This window comes from Lissotriton helveticus, chromosome 1_1 (assembly GCF_964261635.1).
Source record: "Lissotriton helveticus chromosome 1_1, aLisHel1.1, whole genome shotgun sequence".
In the NCBI taxonomy this organism is placed as follows: Eukaryota; Metazoa; Chordata; class Amphibia; order Caudata; family Salamandridae; genus Lissotriton; species Lissotriton helveticus.
Window position 1 is genome coordinate 1456379817 of NC_136057.1, and position 22707 is coordinate 1456402523.

Below are 22707 nucleotides of genomic sequence, written 5' to 3' on the forward strand. Positions count from 1 at the left end.
CTCTGGCGTCTGTGCAGTTTGAAAAGGCACAATATACCTCAGGACTCGAAGTCTCTTCTGTGCACGGCCGGCCAGCTGCCGGCTTCAGTTCCACGAGTTTAGTTGGTCTTTCATCGCGGCCGGCTTGATATAATAAGCACCATTGAATTGAGTAACAGGAAACCTGTTGTATACAGCACTGCCACAAGAATGTGGCAGCGGGAGAGCTTTAAAAACGAACCAAAAGGGCCCGGACCACAGGCGTCCCCTTCACTGCCAGTGCCCTGCTCCAGGTGTGCGTGCTTTCTACCAACATTTTCACACTTCGAATAAAGTCAACATTTGGAGGTCATGTCTCAGGTCGTCTGTCCCTCAAGTTAGGGTTGTTGTAAACACGTTTCCCCCCAAAAATACCTCAATTGAGACGTGTCCAGCCATGGTAATGGTGACTGTCCCTTCAGTGGTCCCTGGTACGAGCATAGACTCCCGGCCAGAAGACTGTAGCACATTGTGGGCAAGCTTGCCAAGTGATCTCATTCATCGTTTGCAACTTACCCAGACGGCCGCTGTCCACATGGCTTTTGGGGCTTCATAAGGCGAGCTGTATTACCTTGGTCAGGAAGTTCCTGCACTGGTTTCAGTAAAAGAGGGATTGAGTTCAACATGAACTCTTATTTTCAAGTGCGGGTTTTGTGTGACCACTCCATACTTATCCACGTTATTGCTTCCATATATGCGGTCTTAAACACTGCATAATGGACGGCTGATGCTTCTGGTGGGTCCTCTGTTCAAAATTAGCCTACAGGGCAAAGGCAATTCTCCATTCACACGACATGAGCTTGTAGTTGGCTCCTACCTGCACTACGGAAGCCGTCTTCCCTCTCCATTAAGCAGATTCCATGAACGACAAATGGCACAGTTCGATGGAACAGGTGGATTGATGTAAATAGGCCAACATTAATTTACTACAGAATTAAGCTTGTGACGAGGACCCTTCAGTAATGTGGTCGTGAGAGTGGAAATCTCACCTCAAAAGCTGAGATTTGTCAACCATATAATCCGTCTTACTTCTGTTGGAAACACACATCAGTAGTAGAAATAGATCTTTTGGGATCCTCAATCATAGGTTATGTGGACATGTCAATAAGTGGAAATATTACTTCTTGTCATGGATTTTGCTCTCACCAGGTCAATCTGTAGTATGATTGGAGGGCTACACACAGTTTATCTAAATCCTCAGTTCCTAAACAGTGTGTAGCCCTCCAATCATACTACAGACTATGAAGAAAGCCACTGTGTTCTAGAAGAACAGACTCCTTCTCTTTCTGATTGGAGCGTGGAGACACAATTGAGGAAGAAAGGCCTCATGGAAGGAAGGAGAGGGCTACTAGAGAAGAACGTTGTAGTCTTAATAGCCTTTGCAGCAAAACTGAGTGGACTATAAAGGCGAAAACATGGGTTCATATAGCTGCACTCAGCTAGGGCATCTTTTAACTACTTGGCTGTGGCGGATTCTGGGTGATTCTACACTGCAGTTGATAAGATTCTTTTGCTGAGATTATATTTGTCAATCCAGTTGGGCTGAGGGCCTATCTATCGACCAGCGATACTCTCTCATGAGGGCTAGGGGGTTGTTTAGCAGGTTGAATGTGTTTAACTTTGTGACAATATTTCTTAATTTTTCCAATGTTGTCTCTCTGCTCTACCCTTTCTTCCCTGTTAGTCCTTTTTGGGCCATTTGTGTGGTAATATGAGGGTAAAGGCTGAATTATTATCTAAATCTCGTTTTCACTGGTAAAGCTAGTAGCTATGACTCCCAAGATACTTACTGTGTGTATGCCAAAGTGGGAAACATTTGATTTGCAACATGTGTTCAAGCTCAGTACAAATGATTTAATCCAAAAGTAATTTTTTGGTAGCAAAGTCTAGTGTGGTAACATATTTTGATCTAGACAAAATCTAATAAAATTAGACCTTCTCTTACCAGTGGACCGTCTGAATGTTTAGTAAAGAATTATTCCCAATTATTATTGGCCGTCACTTCATGTCACCCAGAAACTTGACAATTATTCTGAAGGTCCCTAATGCATGGTTTGAATTTTGAATTCAATCTTGGTGTCCCATTCGATGCCAATAAAGGTTTTGGTAAATTTAGATTTTCATGGTCTAGAATGCATTTTTTGCCCTCTACCTCAGACCTTCAGGTTGTAGTTTTCTAGCCATTGCTCAGCTTTTCCCAGCAGTATTCCTCCCTTAAAGCAAACATTGGATAAACCGATCTAAAATTCTGTTTGTTTATCAAAAGTCCTCCATGCGGTGTTTCCTCTAATGTAACAATCTTGCTAGCCCCTGTAGCAAAATATGCTTGCCAATTATTAGGAAAACATCTACCACACATTTCTAACTCTTAATACTTTGTACTGGAAAGTAGTATGCAAGTAATAGAATTAACCCAAAAACTAAATAACCAGAGCCATTTGGCTAGGGTTGTAGTGACAGCCCAACCTGATACAGGACTGCCAATGCCTGCCATGAAAGGGCCTTAACTGTAAGCAATGGAGCTGTGCAATTTGGATCTGGAGAGGCAATGTATAAATAACCACTCACTCCATTGTTGCTCAATATTGCCCATGTTCTGTATGGTATATCCTTTTAAATCAGTCTGATACTGTATTCTTCTGCTGTTTCCAGAACTAAGTAGCATATATTAAAATCTTTGCGGCATACTTGATGCTTAGTTCTATGCCAGTCAAGCACATGTGGTAAACTCCTTTCAGAGGTACAGGGCAGTTGGTAAATCTCATGATTTCTTTAAAGGCTGGTCAACAAGCGCCAGATCCCTGCCAGAATTTTCAGACTAACAACTGATTATGTCAATGAGTCCTCTGTAGAGTTCTCACATAAATGTATCTCGTGGATATCCCGGGTCAAAATTGGATACTGTCTGGCTTGTTACGTAAAGTCTGAACAATCAAGAGATGTAGTCGCAAAACTCTGAAGAGGATACCACATCCAGACACACTCCTATTACGGTGCTGTAGAGATGTGCTGCAGGTTTCTTTGGTGCTCTGTTACCAGAGAACAATTGATTCCATCTATGATTCACTGTTTTTTTTAGTGATGTCTCTTATGATGAGCCTTCCAGCGCTCCTGGAAAGTCACTTTATTCAAATTCTGGGCCTCTTAACAATGCCTTCAGGCGTACTGGATACAGTGGAGAGCAGTTGCCCAGGATTGCCAATAAAAGTACTGCTGTCCTAAACCACCAAAGGGTTGCTCATGTGTCGCTCCTAGAGAGGCCTTATCGAATGCCCTGGTGGTGTGACTTTGCCTCCATTGGACTGCCCATCTAACACGCCTGAGTAAAATCCATTCAATAGCTTTGGTGGCTTAACAGTGTGCTGCTCACATCCTGCTCCTGATTAGACTCCATGTTTAATACAGCTTTGTAGATTGTCCTTACCACCAATGGACTGCTCCACCACCGATGCGGGTAGAGTCGTTAATGTCCTTAACTGATCTTACAGTGTCGTGTTAGGTTACACATCTGCCTTTCTTGGAGAAGAATTAATTCATTACTCCTAATGAATATCAATGGTGGTTTTCAAACTGTGTTACTTTAGGCCTTACATGGGGTATGGAAAGTTCTATATAAAGAATTATGCCAGACATTGTAGTACAATAAATGTCCCTCAATGGGCCTCAGGGCTCATCCATAATGCATACACATCATTGATGCAACTGATGAGCAGCGTGCATCTGTCATAGGTTTGTGTGGAGGTAAACTGGCACGAGATAAACCATAAAAGACGAGTGGTGCTAGCATACAGGAGAGGTTGCTGAAAAAATATGTAAATGAGCCCCCTCCCCTTCCAAACACAAGCATAACTCGGAGTGATTTTCTCTCGGAGAAACTGCTGGCACATGTAAAGGAAGATGATGTCTCTCATGGCTGGCTCCCTGTACCTCACCCCTGGGCAAGTCTTTGGGAATTGCTTCTTTGTTCAATATTCATCCCACTCCGGTACGTCGACTTCTAATAAACACTTTTGTTGGCAGGTTTCAGAGTGTCTCCATTTGTTAAGGTGGTGAAATGTGCGGAGTGCCTTGTTTTCCTCTTTGGGATCCCCTGTGCTCCATAGAGGAGTAGTAATCTTTAGGTGTTGAACTATTAACTCTCGCCCCATATCCCTAGCTAAGGGATCAAGGTGCTGTTGACAGATCTTCAATTGTTTTCGGGATCTTAGGGGTTTATGAGATCCTAGGGCCATTTATATTTTTTCTTGCAGGAGACAAAACAGTTTATAGGCGTATCTGAGCACTTCAGGCCCAGAGTGCTTTAAACCAGACTGTATCTTGGGGCTTGAGAGTCCATTTTATCTTCTTTATTTATATGGGGTGGAAGAGCAATGTGTGTATAAGGGAGAACCTACAGTATGGGTGAAAAGAGGATATAGGTATCTAAGAAACAGCCTGGGATATCTGTGGGAGACTGTGGTGTGTTGTTTTGAGGTGTACATGTGAGAGTGAGCAAGTAATGTGTCCGAGATGAGCCATATATAATGGTAAACCAGGGCTTTAAGTGAGGAACAATGAAATTATTTATTCTTACTTTTTTCTTTTCTTTTTTTCCTTAGAGCTCTATGAATCTTCCTCCTGACAAGGCCAGGCTGCTTCGACAATACGACAATGAGAAGAAGTGGGACTTGATATGCGATCAGGTACATTACAATGAAACTTTGGCTAGGAGCCCCAGAGGCCTGCTGGCAGAAGCCTGACATCCCTTTTCATTTCATTTATTAGTAGTAGAGATAATGGGTATTATAGTACAGAGCAGACAGCTGTAAAAGATTAGAGGTTATTGAAACAAGGGGGTAGACTACCAGCAGAAGGCATGGTCAAGAGCCCCGGGGCTACTGGCTGGATGAGATCAGATATTATGGGAGGACGAATATAGGAACAGAGTGTCTAGGTTATAGTAAGCCTACAGCTGTCAAATGGTGATAAGGTATAGCGACTCTACGATTAGAAACAGAAGAGGTTATGGATTGCATGAACACTATGGCCACTCATTGCTGGTGGTCCGGGATTATAGAAACCCAGGGGGCTGATTAGTGGAGGTAATTGGATACAGGGCAGATGGAGGTTCTGGGGTGGTCACTTGTAATATATAAGAGGTTATAGTACAAAAGAACTGGAATTAATGCTTGGTAAAGGCAGGAGAGAAAACATCCATGGAATAAGCAATCGGCAGCAATCAGAAGTAATGTCAACACTAAGAAGTGAGTGTTGAAGGTTGTGGTGGTATACAACCAGGCTCTTGAATGCGTGGTTGATAAATGTCAGTGTTATATTGGCCAGGCAATGGCCTAGTAGGTGGTTGGTAATTGTCTGGGTTTATAGAGCACAGGCCAGGTCACATGTGGTTGGTAACGGAGCAAGATTATACAGTACTCTTATTGAGAAAGGTGATTGCTACAAGTTTGGGCTTTATCACACAGATTCTGGAACAGTTGGGTGGTGGACTTCGGGTTAAGAAAGCATAGGCGTGGAAGAGTTTCAGATATAGAGATGAAGCTCAAAGGGCACAGAGGAGCGAAGGAGATACAAAGTTTTTGGTGGTTAGTTCTCTCTCTCCATCGGGTATTCCTTCCTTTGAAGTTAGTGTTTGGACCGGTCTTTGGGGAGAACGGCATTCTGAAATGTCCTGCCCACCTGGCCCCATGCCTGTTGGATTTTACAATATTTTGTTTTCTCTGTCAGGAACGATTTCAGGCAAAGAATCCTCCACACACGTATATCCAGAAACTGCAGAGCTTCTTGGACCCAGGAGTCACAAGGAAGGTGAGTGCTGAAGGGAGTAGTAATTTTATTTTCTCGATGCTTGTAAAGTAAGGCATTCAGGATATATAAGCATTATTCTGTCTTTTCAGGTATTGGAATAGGGTTTCTGTAATATTTGGCAGTTTTCACAGCACTTTGTGTGTCCAACAGAACAACATCATTACCTTCTGAATGGACTGTATTATCCCCTGCATGGATTCCCTATTTCACTCACTGCTGAGGCCATGCAAAATTAGATTATGACCGGAAGATCTACTCAAGCTCCAAAAAGAATGGAGTGGTGGGATGACTAGAGATATTAATGCACAGGTTAGTCTATAACAATAAGCACCAGGGCCTAACACTGTAGTGTCTGACATCATGTCTCCTTTCCCAGTGCCTTACTTTACACCGCCTGCCCCAACTGCCTAACCTCGCTTCACCTGCTCCGGTGTCTGTTCTCACTCTACCAGCTCTAGTATATCCTGAAATCCAAGGACTCCGTACAGAAGTTCTCCCCACAGGTAGTCGTTTATCATAGGCATTCATGTATGGAGTTTCCATTGCCACTTAGAACCCTACTGAAATGTACGTGCTCCAGCTACCTCGAACATCTGCCCCAAGACGCCCACTTATTCTAGCCATTTCTTGCCCACAAGTGTCAATTTATCGTCTGCATCAGATTGAGTGGAGACCTGCTGATGTAGGATACTGGCCGTCCAATCCTTTTCCATCTGTCAGTGACAATTAGCAGGGCTGACCAGGAATTCGGTGCAGCTGCTCAATATTCCAGTTTTATCAACTCCAGTCTCTGCCTCCATAATAGTTGATACTCTGGAACCTACCACACACCTAAATATAGTATGTTTATAATGATGCAACTTTCTACGTGTGTGTGCCTGCAGAGACCGGAACAGAATATTAATCTGCTCCTGAAGATCCACTCTTTTTTAGGGATAAGAATTCTGCTGACTAGTTTGATTTTTATCACAAGATGAGTATCTTATTACACACCCTAAATACCACCATTAGTGTCCTGGATACAAATTCTAAACCGATGTGCTACATTATGAAAAAGGTATTTGCCCACAGCGCTTTAGCCATGAGGGTCATCAGCTCCATCAATAAAGATGATAGACTCTGAACATCGGACTTCCGGGATGGTTATGTTGTTGTGACAGCCTGGCCTTCCCAAATTAAGCCCCTGAAGTATTGCATGGGTCGCTAACTTATCAGTACAAAGACCTACAATCGAGCCTTAAGTCTGCCCCGAGAACAGGATTATCCTAACACAAAGCTGAATCTTTCTTAAGCTGACAGTATATAAGGGTGTAACCATCAACTCCCGTACATCCCGACATAGAGAGGATCCCTTCTGCCTGAGAGGACTGTACAAGAGTGCTGATCACCAGCAGAGAAGATTTCATGGAGGTTTATTTGACTTGCCACAGTCCACCCTGCTCTTAAAGCATTCCTCTGAATAGGCTGTCAACTATGTACTAATGGAAGTATGATGTGTTGCGTCATAACTCAATGGGGACACAATTGCACCCCCCTTCCAGTAAAGTACAGATACGAAGGTGCTGGGCTCTAAATCATGTATTGCTGTCTTCTCTTATTTACCTTCCATAAGAACAGAACACCACAGGAGGTGCTTAGTAGATTGGTTTCAGGATGAATCCTTGTATTTTTTTAATGTAGACCCTGCCAATCCGATCTACAAGACGTGTTTTTTAAAATCAATTTGTTCTCCACAGTTTCGACTTTGCATCGGGATTTCCCGAATAATTGCATGTGGAGTGTTCATCCGCTCCGAAGAGCACCCACGAAGAGAACTGTCTCCATCTGGCTCCACCAGCGGTGGTACTCAAACCATATACAGTTATCGCACTGTTCACAGGCAGACAGGCGCTCTTTTCCAGGCTACAGTGGAGCATATCCAACGACAGCATGATGTTCTAGAGTTTAATCTTAGAAGTGAAGCTCTCCAGTACGTAATGTGTGGGTATCCTGAAAGGTGAAGAGTCAATCCATACAGAAGTGCTACCCCCTCAAGGGAAAGAGGTTCTGCATATGCTGTGTATAGGCATAGGAAGGATACTGTCCCATTGGTGTGTAACAGAAGCAGCGCTACCGACTCATCTGCATCTTCCAACATCAGACGTCCTATATTAATCTTTGTTCATGTGTTTATCGTTACAGCCTACAAAAAGATCACTTCCATCTTTAAAGGTCTTTTTAATATCATACCCAGTTAGGAGACCAACGCCTTCTTGACAATTTAGGGCTATGTTAACAGAGCCTTCCAAGATTTCACATAGAGATTCCTGGCAGGTGTGAGCCCATTTGCTTGCGTGTGCAGGTCTCCGCACCAAGTATGGAGGTCTCCACACACATAAATTCCACTCAAGGGGTGGGATGTTGGGAGTTCCAAAGCATAGCTACTACCCATGGACGTTTGTGAGTGCACACAAGCTCGTACGTCTAGTTGCATTCACAAACCCCTCTTATTCTCCTTTCTACCATGAAAATATAGGATTTTAGTCCAACTATGGGCAGGTGTAAACCCCTGTTCAGATTTTTTTAAAAGAATGTGAATCATTCCCATATTTTCAAGGGGTTTATGAGAAGGGCGTTTCCCCATGGCAAAAAAAAAAAATCCATGCAGATAAATATTCAAACAATGTGCTTTTGCACAGGGGATCCTATTCCTGACCTTTCCAAGAGTACCTATACCTAGTGCAGCTTTCCGTGCGTATGCTTGGAAAGAACTGTGAATACCATAAAGTCAGAAAAAGCATACAGGTGCAGATCTCTGTCCGTACTTTTTCGGCCGTGTTGGTGGATAGGCCCTTTAACGTTGTTGTCACAAAATTAACATGCTTGCCTTCAAAATCCAAACCCATTTTAGCCTTCAAACACATGTTGTGGAAAGGGACCATTTCTGTAGCCTTAACCTTGGTATGGAGGGTTAGCAAAATTCAGCCTTTCTGTGTTGAGGAGCCTTCGAGATTGTTTTTCTTAGACTCTCATCCCTCTCACATCCCTAAAGTAATTGTAGGTATCCATGCAAAGTTGGCTGCTCCTTCGCCTTTAGCTGTTGCTAATCTGACTGGCCCACCAGAATCATCCTTGCATACTGTGAATGTTATACAGATGTTAAGGTATTATTTCAACCAAACCATAGATGCAGTGACTTTAAAACAACTCCGAGTCTTAAGCCACTTTAGGTCTCTTGTGTTTAAAGAGATCATAACCAAATGCACAGTTTCGGATTTATTTTATTTTATTAGAATACTAACTTCCACCTGTAGGCAAAACCTAAAATTCACTGTTCTAAGGGGAAAACCGCAATTGCGTCTCTGTCCAGAAAATTTCTGTTTGAAAACCTGTTGTATTGCTGGTAGAAGAGCGGTTTACAATTTCCTTTTACATTGCTGCACAGACTCTGATGTCAAAGCATACTGTCAGGCATGGTAAGCCGCACCCAGGAACAAGTTAGGCCATTTGCTCTTTTTTATTGCCCGCAGCCTCTTCCCTAAAGGGTACTGCTTGTTACTCCTTCTTACTGTCATAATTTTGATGACGATCCCATTATGGAGAAGGTCCAGTTTTTTTCACTGTAATTGAAGCTCTCCATTATGGGTATCTTCATCAACCATAAGCGATCAGCCCAGTCGCCTTGTATCGGAGCTATAATGGTTTCTCAAGGAGGGAGCTAGACTTAAAAGTGAGGAGCGGGGCTGGTTCATGGGGTTGTGATTGCAGCAAGCTTGGTGGTCTTCGAGGTCACCACCAAATTACTAGGCTTTGCTTGAAGGTTCTTGTTAAAGAAAAACATGTTTTTTTTAATTTAAATTCTATTTTGGTTTTAAATATTATTTCTAAAATGTGGCCAGTTTACTGAACTCACAGGAATACTCTAATGTACATTATTGATGAAGCTGCCCACAATAAAGAACAAAAAGTATAGGTAAGAAACATTACCATAGTGGTGCCCCGCTCTCTTTAATGTATTTTGATGTACTTCAGATTATCACTCTTGCTGGGAATATGATTAGTAGGTGAATTTCTACTCCTGGCCAAAAAATGATCTCCTTGATGACTTAACTTGTTCCTGCAGCCCTTCCAAACCCTCATTATTTTGTGAAAAATCTTTTCACACCAGTTCGTAGAAGTTTGAGTTTCAAAGAAAGTAGTGGTGTACCATTATACATTGTTTAGACAGACCCCAAAACAAAACTTTTTTTTTTCTTCTTCAAACCAGTTGGAATCTCTGGCCTTCCATTAGTGACACATGGGATTAGTGCCTCGTGTGCACGATATCTCAGTTATGCACAAGTGCATAGTAGAACTTCAAGGTGGGGCCAGAGAAATGACACGCTCTGCGAAGAATTCAGATAATCTGTTCTGCACCTTTTAGGAGTCTCGAGAAGAAGGTCAAAAGCACAGTGAGTCTGTGACTTGTGATGGCTGAATATGTGTCCTATCACTGCAGTGTACAGACCCATGGTTTAAGGCTGCGAGAACAGTGAGTCTGCGAGAGTTTAGGAGCTGAAATTGGGGTGCTGGATCTGCCAGCTGGAGTCTCATTGTCAAATTCTATAAAACATCGATCTTGCAAGACCATTTGTTCTTGGGCAAAGTGTACTAGAACTTGCCACTGTACTCATGGAGGATTTTCAGACTTCCATAGAGCAATTGGGGGTTCTATGACGCCAGGTTATTTTGAGAGCTGGTATACTGCTAAGTATTCATCAACTTTAACTTGTGCTTCGGAAAAGAAATCATGCAGCAGATGGACCTGCACGGACATGTATAAACTTGCTCGGGTTAAGTCTTCTATTTATTGCTTTATTAAATATGAAGAAAAGTGTACAGTGAAGATGAGTACCAAGAATTGAGTATCTGTCAGAGAGGGTCCGGCAGAGTTCCTTGGGGGCCGCTGTCTCCATAAGGAGCGGCTGGGTCTCTTCTGTTGCCCCCAGAATTGGGTAGCAAAAAGTGCAATTTTACAGTTGGGAGCTGTAAATAAAGTTTTGTTAATCAGGAGAACACCGCAGGAAAAAACATATGTTTGCCTGTGGAAGCGATAACCTTTAAGCAGTTCCTAAGGTCATTTTAATTTGACTTTGGATTGGTTTCTAGGGCAGCATCTCTGCATAGCGTAGTGTTGGGGTTAATGGGATGGTTTCTTATAACTACTAAAGTCTTTAAGCTAAAGTCTTGCTTTAACTGATCGCAGAAATCTGGTCAGGATACTGATAGAATCTTTTAATTGTGAACAGAAATTTCGGCGAAGAGTACAGGAATCTACAAAAGTGCTCCGGGAATTGGAAATCTCTTTGCGGACCAATCACATTGGGTGAGTGCCTACCCCGCTCCTGTCTTTGCCTTCCTTGTCGCTCAGTTTACACCTTGTAATGACCAACTCTTGGTTTACTGAACAAAGCACCCTTGATATGTGTTTCCAATCAGTGAGCCTGCTCTGTCTTATTGGTCGTTCTCTATCCAGCTTTCTCTTAATAAACTGCAACTTTTGGCTCATGTGCTCAGTCTCTCCTGTCTTTGCCTCCAGACTGTTATTCTCTGTCTCTTTCTATGCAGCCTCTTTTCCTCATTCTTTTTAGTCCTATACCTTCCTCTCACACTTTTCACTCTGCTCAATTTGCACTCACTCTTTCTCTCTCCTTATCCCGGTCTTCACCTGCTGGCGCTCTCTGCCTCAGCGCCCAGTCCTCCTCTCTCTGAACCCATGAACTCTCTGTCTCCTCTTCTCCATATTCCACTCTTCCCTCTACCCCACACTCTGTTTCCTGTAGCTCCAGCTACTGTGAAGCACTTCGATACATGTCCTTCCACGTGCTAATCACTTTATATGACATAATAGATTCTGGTTGTAGAAATAAGGGGTGATGCTTTTGGGGTGTCTGGTGTAAGTACATTACAAAAGGTGGAATGATCGCAGGCGGTTCCTGATGTATGTATATTGTAGAAATTGAAGTTCTTCTTTGTGATGACGGTTGTACATATAGTAAACAAGGTTGTTTTATCTGTTAGTGCGCTTGAAGTACATAGGTTATTGAATGTTGGGATTATATGAATTGGATGTACCTATATTCTAGACAGTGGGTGATCTCTTGATGTTACTTCCCTATGAAGATTGTAGGAGGCAAGTGATTCCTTGGAATGTGGTGTGTGTGTGTATTCAGATTTTAGAAGGCAATTGCTTGGTGTCACCAATTTAGGCAGATCATACTGGGGAAGTAATCCTTTGTGATGCCTCGCTCTTTGGAAATCCTATATTTTCTGCCTCATGCTGACTGCAGCTCTCAATACCTAGCTGCGCGTTGCAGTGCTCATCCGATCCATGACTCAGCCCTCTGGTTTCATTTCCAGGATATAGCACCCTGTAAGCTATTGTTACGGCAGATTACATTTGCCCATCATTCGATGCTAGATAAATGTAATGGATCAAGGACCATTTTCTGTAAATATGCCTAACATTACAAATGATCTTTTTTTCTTTGCTCTGCCTTTAAACTAATCAATTTCTGCAGCCCTATTGGGGAAAACTGGTCTGACTGGAGTGTTATGTAGTGTTTCTCTTCTTTCGTTAACTTCTTTTTCGCTTCTGTGCTTATAGCGTTTGAGAGTTCATACATGTGCAAAATCTACTTGAATCCAGCAGCTGCTACTGATGCAATCCCCTCCCTCACTGACCCACAACGGATAGGGGATTCAGGAATGATACTGAACCCTAGCTTGTGAAAAGCTTCACAGTTTAAGTCAATCTTCAAATAGCAACTCAGCCTGTGAACCTTGAATCAATTTCCAGATTGAGTCCTGGATTCTTTTTATCCTAATTTATGAGGTATACAACTTAATCTCCAAGTGACTAGCAATTTTATTTGGGAAATGCATAATTTTTTTTTTTTTTACCAAGCTGACAACTTTCAACAAATTTGGCCCCTTCTGTCTATATGAGTGTAATTAGGAAGGTGTGAGTATTTTAAGCTTGTGAGTCCACATCGCTTCTGCTTTGTCTTTTCTGCGAGTTAGAATCAGACTTTGCATATCTCTGAGTCGGTGGTTGGTCTAGAGTTGGCATACACGCTGGGTGTCCATCAGCCAGCCCCAACAGGTGCATACTGGAAGCACCAGGGGCTTGTCTGCTGACTTTGGGGCTCATGTGAACATGCAAACGCAGAAAGGGCTGCTGGCCTCTAAACTGCCATGTCCTAATATATTCTAGGGTCTTAAAGGTAGTTCTAATCTCCCTGCCCTATTATGTACTAGGGCCTTATAGGAGAGGGCATGCCAATGATGGGGGCACCCTAACCCATAGTGCACCCTAGTGTATGTAGGTGTTTTCACAATATCTTTAAGTGTTCCTTTCAGAATAGCCCTAGCCCTGTGCCTGTTCAGGCAGAGGCCAGGGTCAGTCAGAGTCAGGTACCACCAGTACCAGTCAGCAAAATGTTGGAGAGTGCCCAGGGCACAGGATGGCTTTGCAACACTAAAGAAGCACAAACTCATAATTTAAAACATAACACCATGGTTGGGGGGTTCTCTTTAATAATCAGAATTGATTTCTATCCTAATGAACCCATTTTCCAACATTAGGATAAGGAAAGACTGGGGAAAAATCATAACGTACTAATCTATACCTTGCAGTTTTCATGCAGCTCTTTGATGACGGTTAATAGCTCGCTGTTCAATGTTAGGATTCTAACTTATAAACTGCAAATACAAAAATAATCTTTCAGACAAAAGCAGTAACTCACTGACCTATTTACATGATATGCATTTTGTGATCTGCGTGGTAAACGTACTTTGCAGCAGGCATAATACCCCACTGTGGCTACCTTATCAAGAGTCAAAACTTCCACAAGACAGACCTCCGATCTCTCTCAATAAAGAACATTATTCACCGAAGTTATCTTCACATTTTTATTGTTGCCTGAAAATTGCTGGAGACCAGGAATGCAGCAGCAGGTACTTTTCAAACCATAATGCACTTGCAAACATGACGCCCCACCCTTAGTCAGCGACCTTTGCTTGCTTGGTACATGAAGATGCAAGATTAATATACATGTTTTTTTTAACATTTGGTCTGATTACTATAAGAATGTAAATAACAATAAAGCATACATGCAAACTGTGACAACATGCCTGCTTTTCTAAATATTTCACTTCGAAAGTATGCAATTGTATTTGTTTAATGGGCGGTGATTTGTATAGGGTCACTGGAAAGTTCACAAGGTTGTCCTTGTCCACCCCAGAATTTTAGAGTCTACTACGCCCCTGACCATGTGGGCACTATTTCCAAAGCACTATGGGGACACCAGCTAAAGTTGCCTCCCATGCCTTGTGGTCAGCAAACTCCATTGAACACTTCTGATGCGTTTCAGTGATTCCATGTCTATTCCCAGTTTCCAGGAAGGCCATTGGGCATTGATCCTGACATGCTGTGAGGACTGAATCAAGCCATTTAGGCCGCTATAAAGGAGTTTGACTCTGGTTCATCCCCTCGGCCGTCACCTACCCAGCCGGACATTGGACATAGTTCTTCATCCGATCCCCGTTCTGTTTTTTCCTTCTCTCCCCGCCTCCTATGTCTGTGATCCTTTGGCCGCCTCCCTTTTCCAGCCCTGCGTGGAGCCATTGAGTCAGCTACTTTTATCGTTTTTTTAAAATTGATTTGTGCATATCCCTCCATTTTGTGATTATGCTGTAGGCTCCCGAGGGCCTCCATCTTGGCGGTTTCGTCCGTTCCTCATTGCTGCTGGACTCCTAGTTTCCCTGAATGACCCTTTTCTCTAGTCTACCCCCCCTCCCTTAGGTCTCCCACACCCCTCTCTTAGTTTACTTTCACCTATACATAGGATGTTTTAGATCGTTGGTCCCCAGCTGGTTTGTCTGTCTCTCACTTGACTGCTTTTTCCCCCTGAAGTTCTTTCCCCTTGCTGGTGTGCCTGACACTTTCATCATTCCTTTCCCCCTCTACCTTCCATTCCCCATTAGACGTGTGTCCTGGCTATGCCATGCGCTAATAACTCATGTCATTCTGTTATCACTGTTTTTCTCCTATGTTTATGCTTGACTCTGTGTAACTGATGTAATTTTGTACCATGTAACTCGCTGATCCTCATGTAAAGCGCTCTGATACCTCCGGGTCTAGCCCCCGCTATATAAAACTCTGCAAATAAATAAGGGTGTCTCTGCTGACCGATGAGCATGGCTTTAGGAAGGGACGGAAAGGCGGCTGGGAGTTGTGCGCCAGTGCTGTATTTGAGGGCGTCTTAGACTCCCACGGTGTGCACCTGCCCTGTGACCAGGAAATGGCGGCAACAGGAACTGCGATGCTTCCTTTCTCGCTGCGTCCGGCCCTGGCTGCACTTTCTGCGTCCTGTTTAAAGAGAGAGTGCTTCGTCGTCAGCCTGCTAACCTGGCACTTGACAGCCCACACGCCCTAGGAGACTCTGTGTCTGTGACAGTCATCACCGCCTGGGTCAGTGTAAACCTTGTGGAGTTTTAACCCCTTCCATGCTGATGACGAACCCCAGCCGTCACGCTCCACGGTGCTCATGTGCTGATGACGGCTGGGGTTCGTCACGGCCCGCCCTGTTCTTTTGTTTACCGCACAGCTGAAGGGGTTAATGACCCTGTCCTGGGAGGGACTGTGGGGTGGTGTCCCAGCCCTCAGTCCGTTACTCAGAGGCCCTCCACTCTGTATTATGGGCTCCCTTCTTCTTCCCTAAATTCGCATTACAGGTGCCAGTCTGCCCTGTATTTGGGGTACCCAGTGATCATACCTTTCAGCCTTTTTGGTCTAAGGAGAGTGGATGAGTAGGGTCTTTTTGATTTCAGCAGAGATGAACATTTTTAGAGGGCAGGAAGGTTTTCTCGGCGGGTGGTCTCAGTGAGGTCTGCGGGTGGTATATTTTGCTTGTATTTAAGGGATGATTCCTCTCAACTGACAATTGTGTGTGGAGAGTAATGTTAAGCGTGTCACGCACGCACCGCCCTAGGGTTCTCGGTGTCACTGCGTCCGCACTCCCGCTCTTGTCTCGGCCCAGTGTTCCGAGTTCTCGTCCGCTCTTCTGCTTCTCGGGGCTGCCGTGTCCTCTCCTCGGTACCCTACACGAGGGAGTCTCTTAACTCGCTGCCTTGTGTACTGTTAATGGACTCGCCCAGTTGTGGGACCTCGTCATGTTGCATATGGGGGTGGGACTCTTTTGCGCACTCTGCCTCCTTACGGTGGTACTGCGGCCCCACTCACTGCGGCCTCCTGCGCACCCTCGCGAGGGCGCCCATTTACCGTCCCGAATCTGTGCTCCTAAATGCATCGAAACCCCCAAAATAGCAGCAGCTCCGAGACAGGAAAGGGAGAGGGGGCGGGAGTCGGGGAGCAGACAGGAAATGAGCCGCTCTGTGCCTCCAGAGGGAAACAAAGCTCTGCCCAGTGTTTCTGCCGAGATTGAGTCATGTGTGGAATCGCATCAGCCGTGACCAGCTTCCAGAAACCCCCTGTCTGCACTCACACCCGCGACTAGCCTGACAGAAGCCCCCAGCTTCCAAATCCCTTCACGTGAGCTCAGCTCACAGAAACCCCAAACACAATCACCCCAGTGACAAGCTCAGAGAAGCACCGAGTCTAAATCCCTGGATCGTTTACCGAAACCCTCAGCCCCAAATCAAGTTTACAGACCCCCCCCTCCCCCAGCATAAAATCACCCACATAAGCGACACGTGTGCTAAAACCCTCATCCCTGAATCGCTTCACGTGAGGCCATATTTACACAGCTCTTCCCTGAGACTGAAATCACATCATGTGTGACCAGTAAGCAGCCTCACTCGGAGACCACCGCGGTCACTACTTAATTGGTGGTTTGGCCCAGGACTTCTTTTTGATCATCAGACTTTGACTCGGAGCGGGAGAGAAAAAAAAGCAGGAAAAAAGGGAGAAAGAAGGAGGAGGAGAAAGATTGGAACATATTGACAAAGGGAGAAAGCAGAGATGAAAAAAGAACCTGTAACATTGACAAACCGACGAAAAACTAGGATGGTGGAAATGTAAGGCAGGAAGGAGGTAGAATCAAGACTAGGCAGGATCGGTATTTGGCAGCTCTGGCTTCAGCAGCACTGTCAAAGGGTTCATAAGAAAAACACAGGTATTTATGTTTCATCAAATGAAACACTCTGTGAGATGTAAATCACTTCAGCAGCGAACAGTTTACAGAACCCTTCCCGCCTGAAATCCCACAATCATTGACCATTTTACAGCCCTCCACCTCACCCCCAATCGGAAGTCACTTAATCTGAGGTCAATTTAAAGAACGTCCAGCATGAAACCAAATTATCAGTGACCAACTTCAGAAACATTCACCTGAAATCAGCTCACAGAAACCCCAGCCTGAAATGACTTCACCTGAACACTGCTTGCATTAATTTCAGCGTGACATAGACCAGCAGCCACCTTCTTGAACCCCCCCCACCTCGAAATTATAAAATCTGTGAATATTTCACAGAACACCTGGTAGGATTTACTTCTCCTTCGAACAGCTCACGTAGATCCCCATCCTAAAAACCTGAGACCATCTAGCTGAAGCTACCAACCTGGAATCATATTAATGACTCGCCTACAGAAATTGCAAGCCTGCAGTCGCATCAGTGACCACAGAAAAAACCCTGCCTGACATCCCTTCATCATTGAAAAGCTCAAATACCTAGCCGGAAATCTCATCATCGACCAATGTTCTGTACTGAAACCCCCAACTTAAAATCATATCATCAGTGACCAGCTCATGGAAACTTGAGCCTGAAATTGCATTATCATCGAGGAGCTCACATAGCCACCTAGTCTGTCCTTTCTCCCCCCGCCCCTCCAAACCTACCTAAAACTACGTCAAAGGGCTATTCAGATCTGAGTAACATGACATATGATCTAAGACAAGTTTACAAAAACCTCTGCTTTGAAATCTTATCTTCTGACAAACTTGTAGCAGTAGGTTCCTCATCTTCTGACTATTCCCCAGGTGTCAGACTGTATCTAGACTTTTTTCACAAGTACCTCTGCACGCTGGTAGGTGGCACCGCGTGGCTCCGCACTGACTGGGTTCTGCTCTGGAAAAAACAAGCAGAGCCTTTGTAGGCTCCACTCCTGCGCGCTGACGTCCATTTCTTTCCACACCACCAGACGTGGATCTGGAGCTACCTCTCCTCTCTTTCAGACCCGAACCTCGATCAAAAAATTGTTCTATAGTGTGCAAGGGACATGCCACCTCCCAAAACGACAGGTTTTAAGCCCTTTATGGGTTGTTGCAAATAAATGTCTGTGACGGGTTCTCGAAACAAAACGTGATGGAAGACTGCTTGCAATAAGTCTAACCACTGGCAATAGCTTAGGGTAGCACTCCAACCCATTGTTCTTTTGCTCATCATGGCACCTCAGTTTAGACCTATATATATGCAAATCAGCCTTGATTTGCTCTAATGGGAACAAATACTCGAGCCCAAACTGCAAAGCAGGTTCTCCCTGAACTGGAATACAAGCAATCCATCACCAGTTTTGCCCTAATTATGGGCTTATCATGGCATGGTGAGCAAAATAAACAATGGATTTAAGCCCAGATCTCTGTACTGGGATGAATGTATGACATTGTTCTGAATTCTGTCCATCAATTGTTCTTTTTGCATTTGTCACCCCGAGTTGGACGGGTATACTCAGACGTGGGTCCCGTGCTCTCCATGCCACTGGAGTCAAGCTATCCTGGCTGATGAGGGGTGAAAGCCCGAAACCGGTCCTAGGATGCTTGTTTCCAGTCCAGGAGGAACCTGGCCTGGCAGTTCGGGCTGGACTGTTCCCATTGGGCGCAGGGTCAAGACTGATTTGCACATGGCTGGGTCCAAACTGGAGTGGCATGGTGAGCAACAAAACAATGGATTTAGGCCCAGATCTCTGTACTGGGGTAAATGTTTGACATTGTCTCGCATTCTGTCCATCAATTGTTATTTTTTGCATTTGTCACCCCGAGTTGGACGGGTATACCCAGACGTGGGTCCCCTGCTCTCCATGCCACTGGAGTAAAGCTATCCTGGCTGATAAAGGCTGAAAGCCCGAAACCGGTCCTAGGATGCTTGTTTCCAGTCCAGTGAGGACCTAGCCTGGCAGTTCGGGCTGGACTGTTCCCATTGGGCACAGGGTCCATTTTGCATCATCCAAGTACAGCTTGGTTCCAGTGACACAGCAAGCATGGGCCCAACGTCTGGCCATACCCATACCGATTAGGGTGGTACATAAAACACACAAAAGGTGATGAGAGGCTGCTTGCAATAAGTCTAACCACTGGCAATAGCTCAGGGTAGCATTCCAACCCATGGTTCTTTTGCTCACTATGCCACTTCAGTTTGGACAAAGCTAAATGCAAATCAGTTGTGATGGATCCTCACCAAATTTGCCTGTGCTGCCTGGGGTCAAGCCACAACTGTGCGTCAAGGAACCTGAAAACCATACGAGCTCACAAGGCAAAAACTCTACATTGCCAAGTACCAGAAGTCTCCGTGCAGAGACCGGTCCAAGTCAAAAGTTCGATCCCAATCCGATTCAAGATCAAGAAGTCATTCCAGGGTCACTCTTCCTCTCGATTCAAATCTCTTGATCAATCAAAGAAAAAACACAAATCTAAGTGGGATTCGGCCCCTTCCTGCCACACACTCACACACACTCCTGAGAGAGCGCATTTCTTGAATTCTTTCACCCCTGGCGCTGCCATTGAGGAGAGTACTTCCTAAACCATGGTTATTTGTAGGGCGGACAAAGTCCAGGACCTCGAGCTCCACACCTTGGAGGTCAAGACCAACATACATATGGAGACTATGAGGTAGACTGGGCCCACTCCCTGAAAATAACCCATCACCCTTAATCAGCCCCAACCCTATACCCCGAAACGCTTCTCACTTACCTCTTCCGTCACAGCATGATGAACGGCTCCAGCAACTCCGTTCCTTGAAGAAAAAAGAAGAAAGTGTTAACGTCTTCAGCCAAGAACCCCTGACGACGGAAGGAGGCAAGACTGCGGAGGTCAACAACTAATCTGAGAGGAGGGCAGGGAGTCAAGAGAGGACAAGTGGATTGGAGAGAGAGAACCCGGAAGACACAGAGAGGAATAACGCAGAGCCCAGCCGCATTCGCGGAGAGGAGAGCGGAACCAGTTCCATCAGAGCCGTCGTAGGTGTTGTGTACCGAACTGAAGAAGGAAGACCCTTTCCCAAAGAAGACGAGCTACCTGATTCCTGGAGTGAAGAGTGGTGGTCACCCTGGGACGCGTGGCTCCCCTGCCGCAACTCCAGTGAGTTGCGGCTCGCCAGGTACGGGTGTAAGAAGGGAAGGAGAGTGGGAGACGTAGGGAATGGTCAGAACGAAAGGAGAAAGAGAAACATAGTTGCCAGAGGGAGAGGCTGCCATAAAAAGAAAATGAGAACTGCAGTGCCCAGATAAGGGGCATCTCGGTGGAATCAATTGTTTATGGGTTATTTTTTTCTTCTTTCTCTCTTTTTTATTTGGGGTGCTTTATTGTAATGTTCACTTCTACTATGCAGAGGGGACCATATTAAAGAGATCTGGGTTCGAAGGAAAACCCAATCTGGAATTTAAACCAAAAAGGGAAGGTAATATGAAAAGACTGAGTACACATTCACCTGATCTATTTGTGCACTACCCTTTCCCAAGACCCAGGACACAAACCAGGAGGTCCGACCTGAGAGCTACGAGACTGCCTGGTTAAAAAAACAAGCATTTTCAATGCAATAGGTCTCGCAGTTGTGAGAGTTTGAGCTATTGGCATTGTAAATGGCAATGCCTTTTATTTACGTGTTGGTTTTTAAAACATAAATAAAAGGCATTGTCATTTACAATGCCAATAGCTTAAACTCTTGCAAATGCGAGACCTATTGCGCCTTTTGGGTGCCCCTGTAAAAATGTTAAATTCATTACCACTATCAATGCGCATCGAATCATCTATTTTACATGTAAATCACAAATGAAAACCTGTTTGTTTTCATTATAATTCAGAAGCTTCAGGGAATCAAATTATAGGTATTTTAGAGCCAAGAAACCTTGCTATAAGAGTGCTAGACAAATACTTCTAAACGTAGCATACCTGTGGCAGAGGAGGTGGTGGCGGATTCAAAAAGAGGGCATGACAAATGGATGGTGTGAAATGAGTGAAAAGAAAAGTCCACCTTTGTAGAAAATCCCAAGAGTCTTTCAAAATCTTCCGTCACAAAATGTTCACCAGCACATTGGAATGACTTGAAAGAAAAATGCCACTTTGGCGTGAAAAATACTTGGGCCTTGTTTTCCCTGCTCAAAAAGTGTATCATTTTTTCAAGCACAAATTTGTGAAAGAAACGCCCATTTTCCTTTTCGCCGGTCTGAGCCACGCGTTCAATGCCTCTCGGTGAAATGTCGCCGCATAATCTCTTGAGCTGAGATTCAAAACCAATACTTACAGTACATTGTAATCCATATGTAATTGTCTATCACGGTCAATCAGTCACTGTTAAAACGAGTTAAATGCGTGTAATTTCAAGTCCCCGCCGGGCCGCCGCGCTGCCTGCGACGACCCGGAAGCGGTTGGGCAGCCGGCCAATTCCATCGCGGCCCCAACCGGAAGTCCCGCCCCATCGCGGCGAGAGAGCGAGAGCTGCCCGAGGAGCCACGAAGGCTCCTGATTGAGTCCCGGTCCCGAGATGGGGGACCGGGTGAAGAGCGGCCGGGCGCATGGGAAAGGCGGGGCTCTCATGTGGTGAGAGAGCCCCGCAAAGCGCTACCGCCGCCCGAGAGGCAGAACCGCCGCCGAGCACCGCCAGAACCGGTGAGTGTGTTGAGGGAGAGGAGGGGTGAGTGGGGGTGGGGTGTACGCGTGTGTGTCTGATTGAGTGTGTCTGTGCGTGCGTGCGTCTGTCTGTGTGCGCGTGTGTCTGTTTAAGGGGGGGTGCGTGTGTGTATGCAGTGTGTGTGTGGCTGTGTATGTGCGCATGCGTGAGTGAGGCTTTGTTTGCGAATGGGAATATGAGGCACGGCGACGTGCGCGCTCCCGAGGTTAAATCTCGGCAAGAAAAAGCGCGTGGCACTTTGCTGTCCACATTCCCCCAGAAGTAACAACATAAGTTGTCTCGCCCTAGACAGCAAAGCTTCGCTTTGCTTTCGTCTAGGCGAGACCTAAAAAGGGAGGGGGAGGAAGGGGAGACGACTTGCTATTCACGTCAGGAAGAGGTATTTCCCCAACACCCCTGGGTTTGGTGAAGGACGCTATCCCTCCTAAAACAACCAAATACACCAGACCCTTGTTACACACCTTCCTTTCCCTGTGTTTTTTTTCCTTGGCATACTGGGGACGATGCACCACGGAAGCCCAAACCTGCACAGAAAAAGACAAAGAAGAGGATTATCATGACAAGTTAACTATGAAGCCAAAACGGCCATCATAAGACTGTAATTTTTTTTCTTCTGTTTAACTGTTCACCCCAAAGGAGAGAATAAACGCCAAAATAGAAAAGCACATTTGGCCTCCTTGATGTGTCTTTCGCTCGTCCCTCCCACAGAGTCTCTTCAGCCGGGGCAGATATCTTCTGAGTCCTATTTCCCATTTAATGAGGCTTTTACGGACACCTTGTTGAGGGTGTGGGCCAAACCTTGCTCTGGCCCCCAAGTCAACCACCAAAGTGCTCGACGACACCACTCTGCCTTGGTGACCCTGAATTTTTATCTCAGCACCCCTTGCCTGAAAGATTGGTGGTGCAGGCTTCTGCCAGCAAAATGAATACCAACACCTTTCTGATTACTACTGAGCCACATCAGCCCCACTGTTCCTTTGGTTGCTTCGGCAGAAATACACC

At 45.1% G+C, this 22707-nt stretch overlaps 1 protein-coding gene across 7 annotated transcripts in view; it reads left to right on the forward strand.

Annotated features, from left to right (window-relative positions):
- The window catches only part of FMNL3 (formin like 3), a 419538-nt gene that overhangs the window by 195333 nt on the left and 201498 nt on the right, over nt 1-22707 (forward strand). For all 7 annotated transcript variants that reach the window (XR_013610360.1, XM_078685970.1, XM_078685960.1 and 4 more), the window contains exons 2-4: nt 4617-4700; nt 5743-5823; nt 11091-11167. Coding sequence is in view for 6 of the 7 variants with exons in the window: in XM_078685970.1 (XP_078542096.1) it covers nt 4617-4700; nt 5743-5823; nt 11091-11167 (242 nt within the window). In the remaining variant the exon portion in view is untranslated. The remainder of the gene's footprint in view (nt 1-4616; nt 4701-5742; nt 5824-11090; nt 11168-22707) is intronic.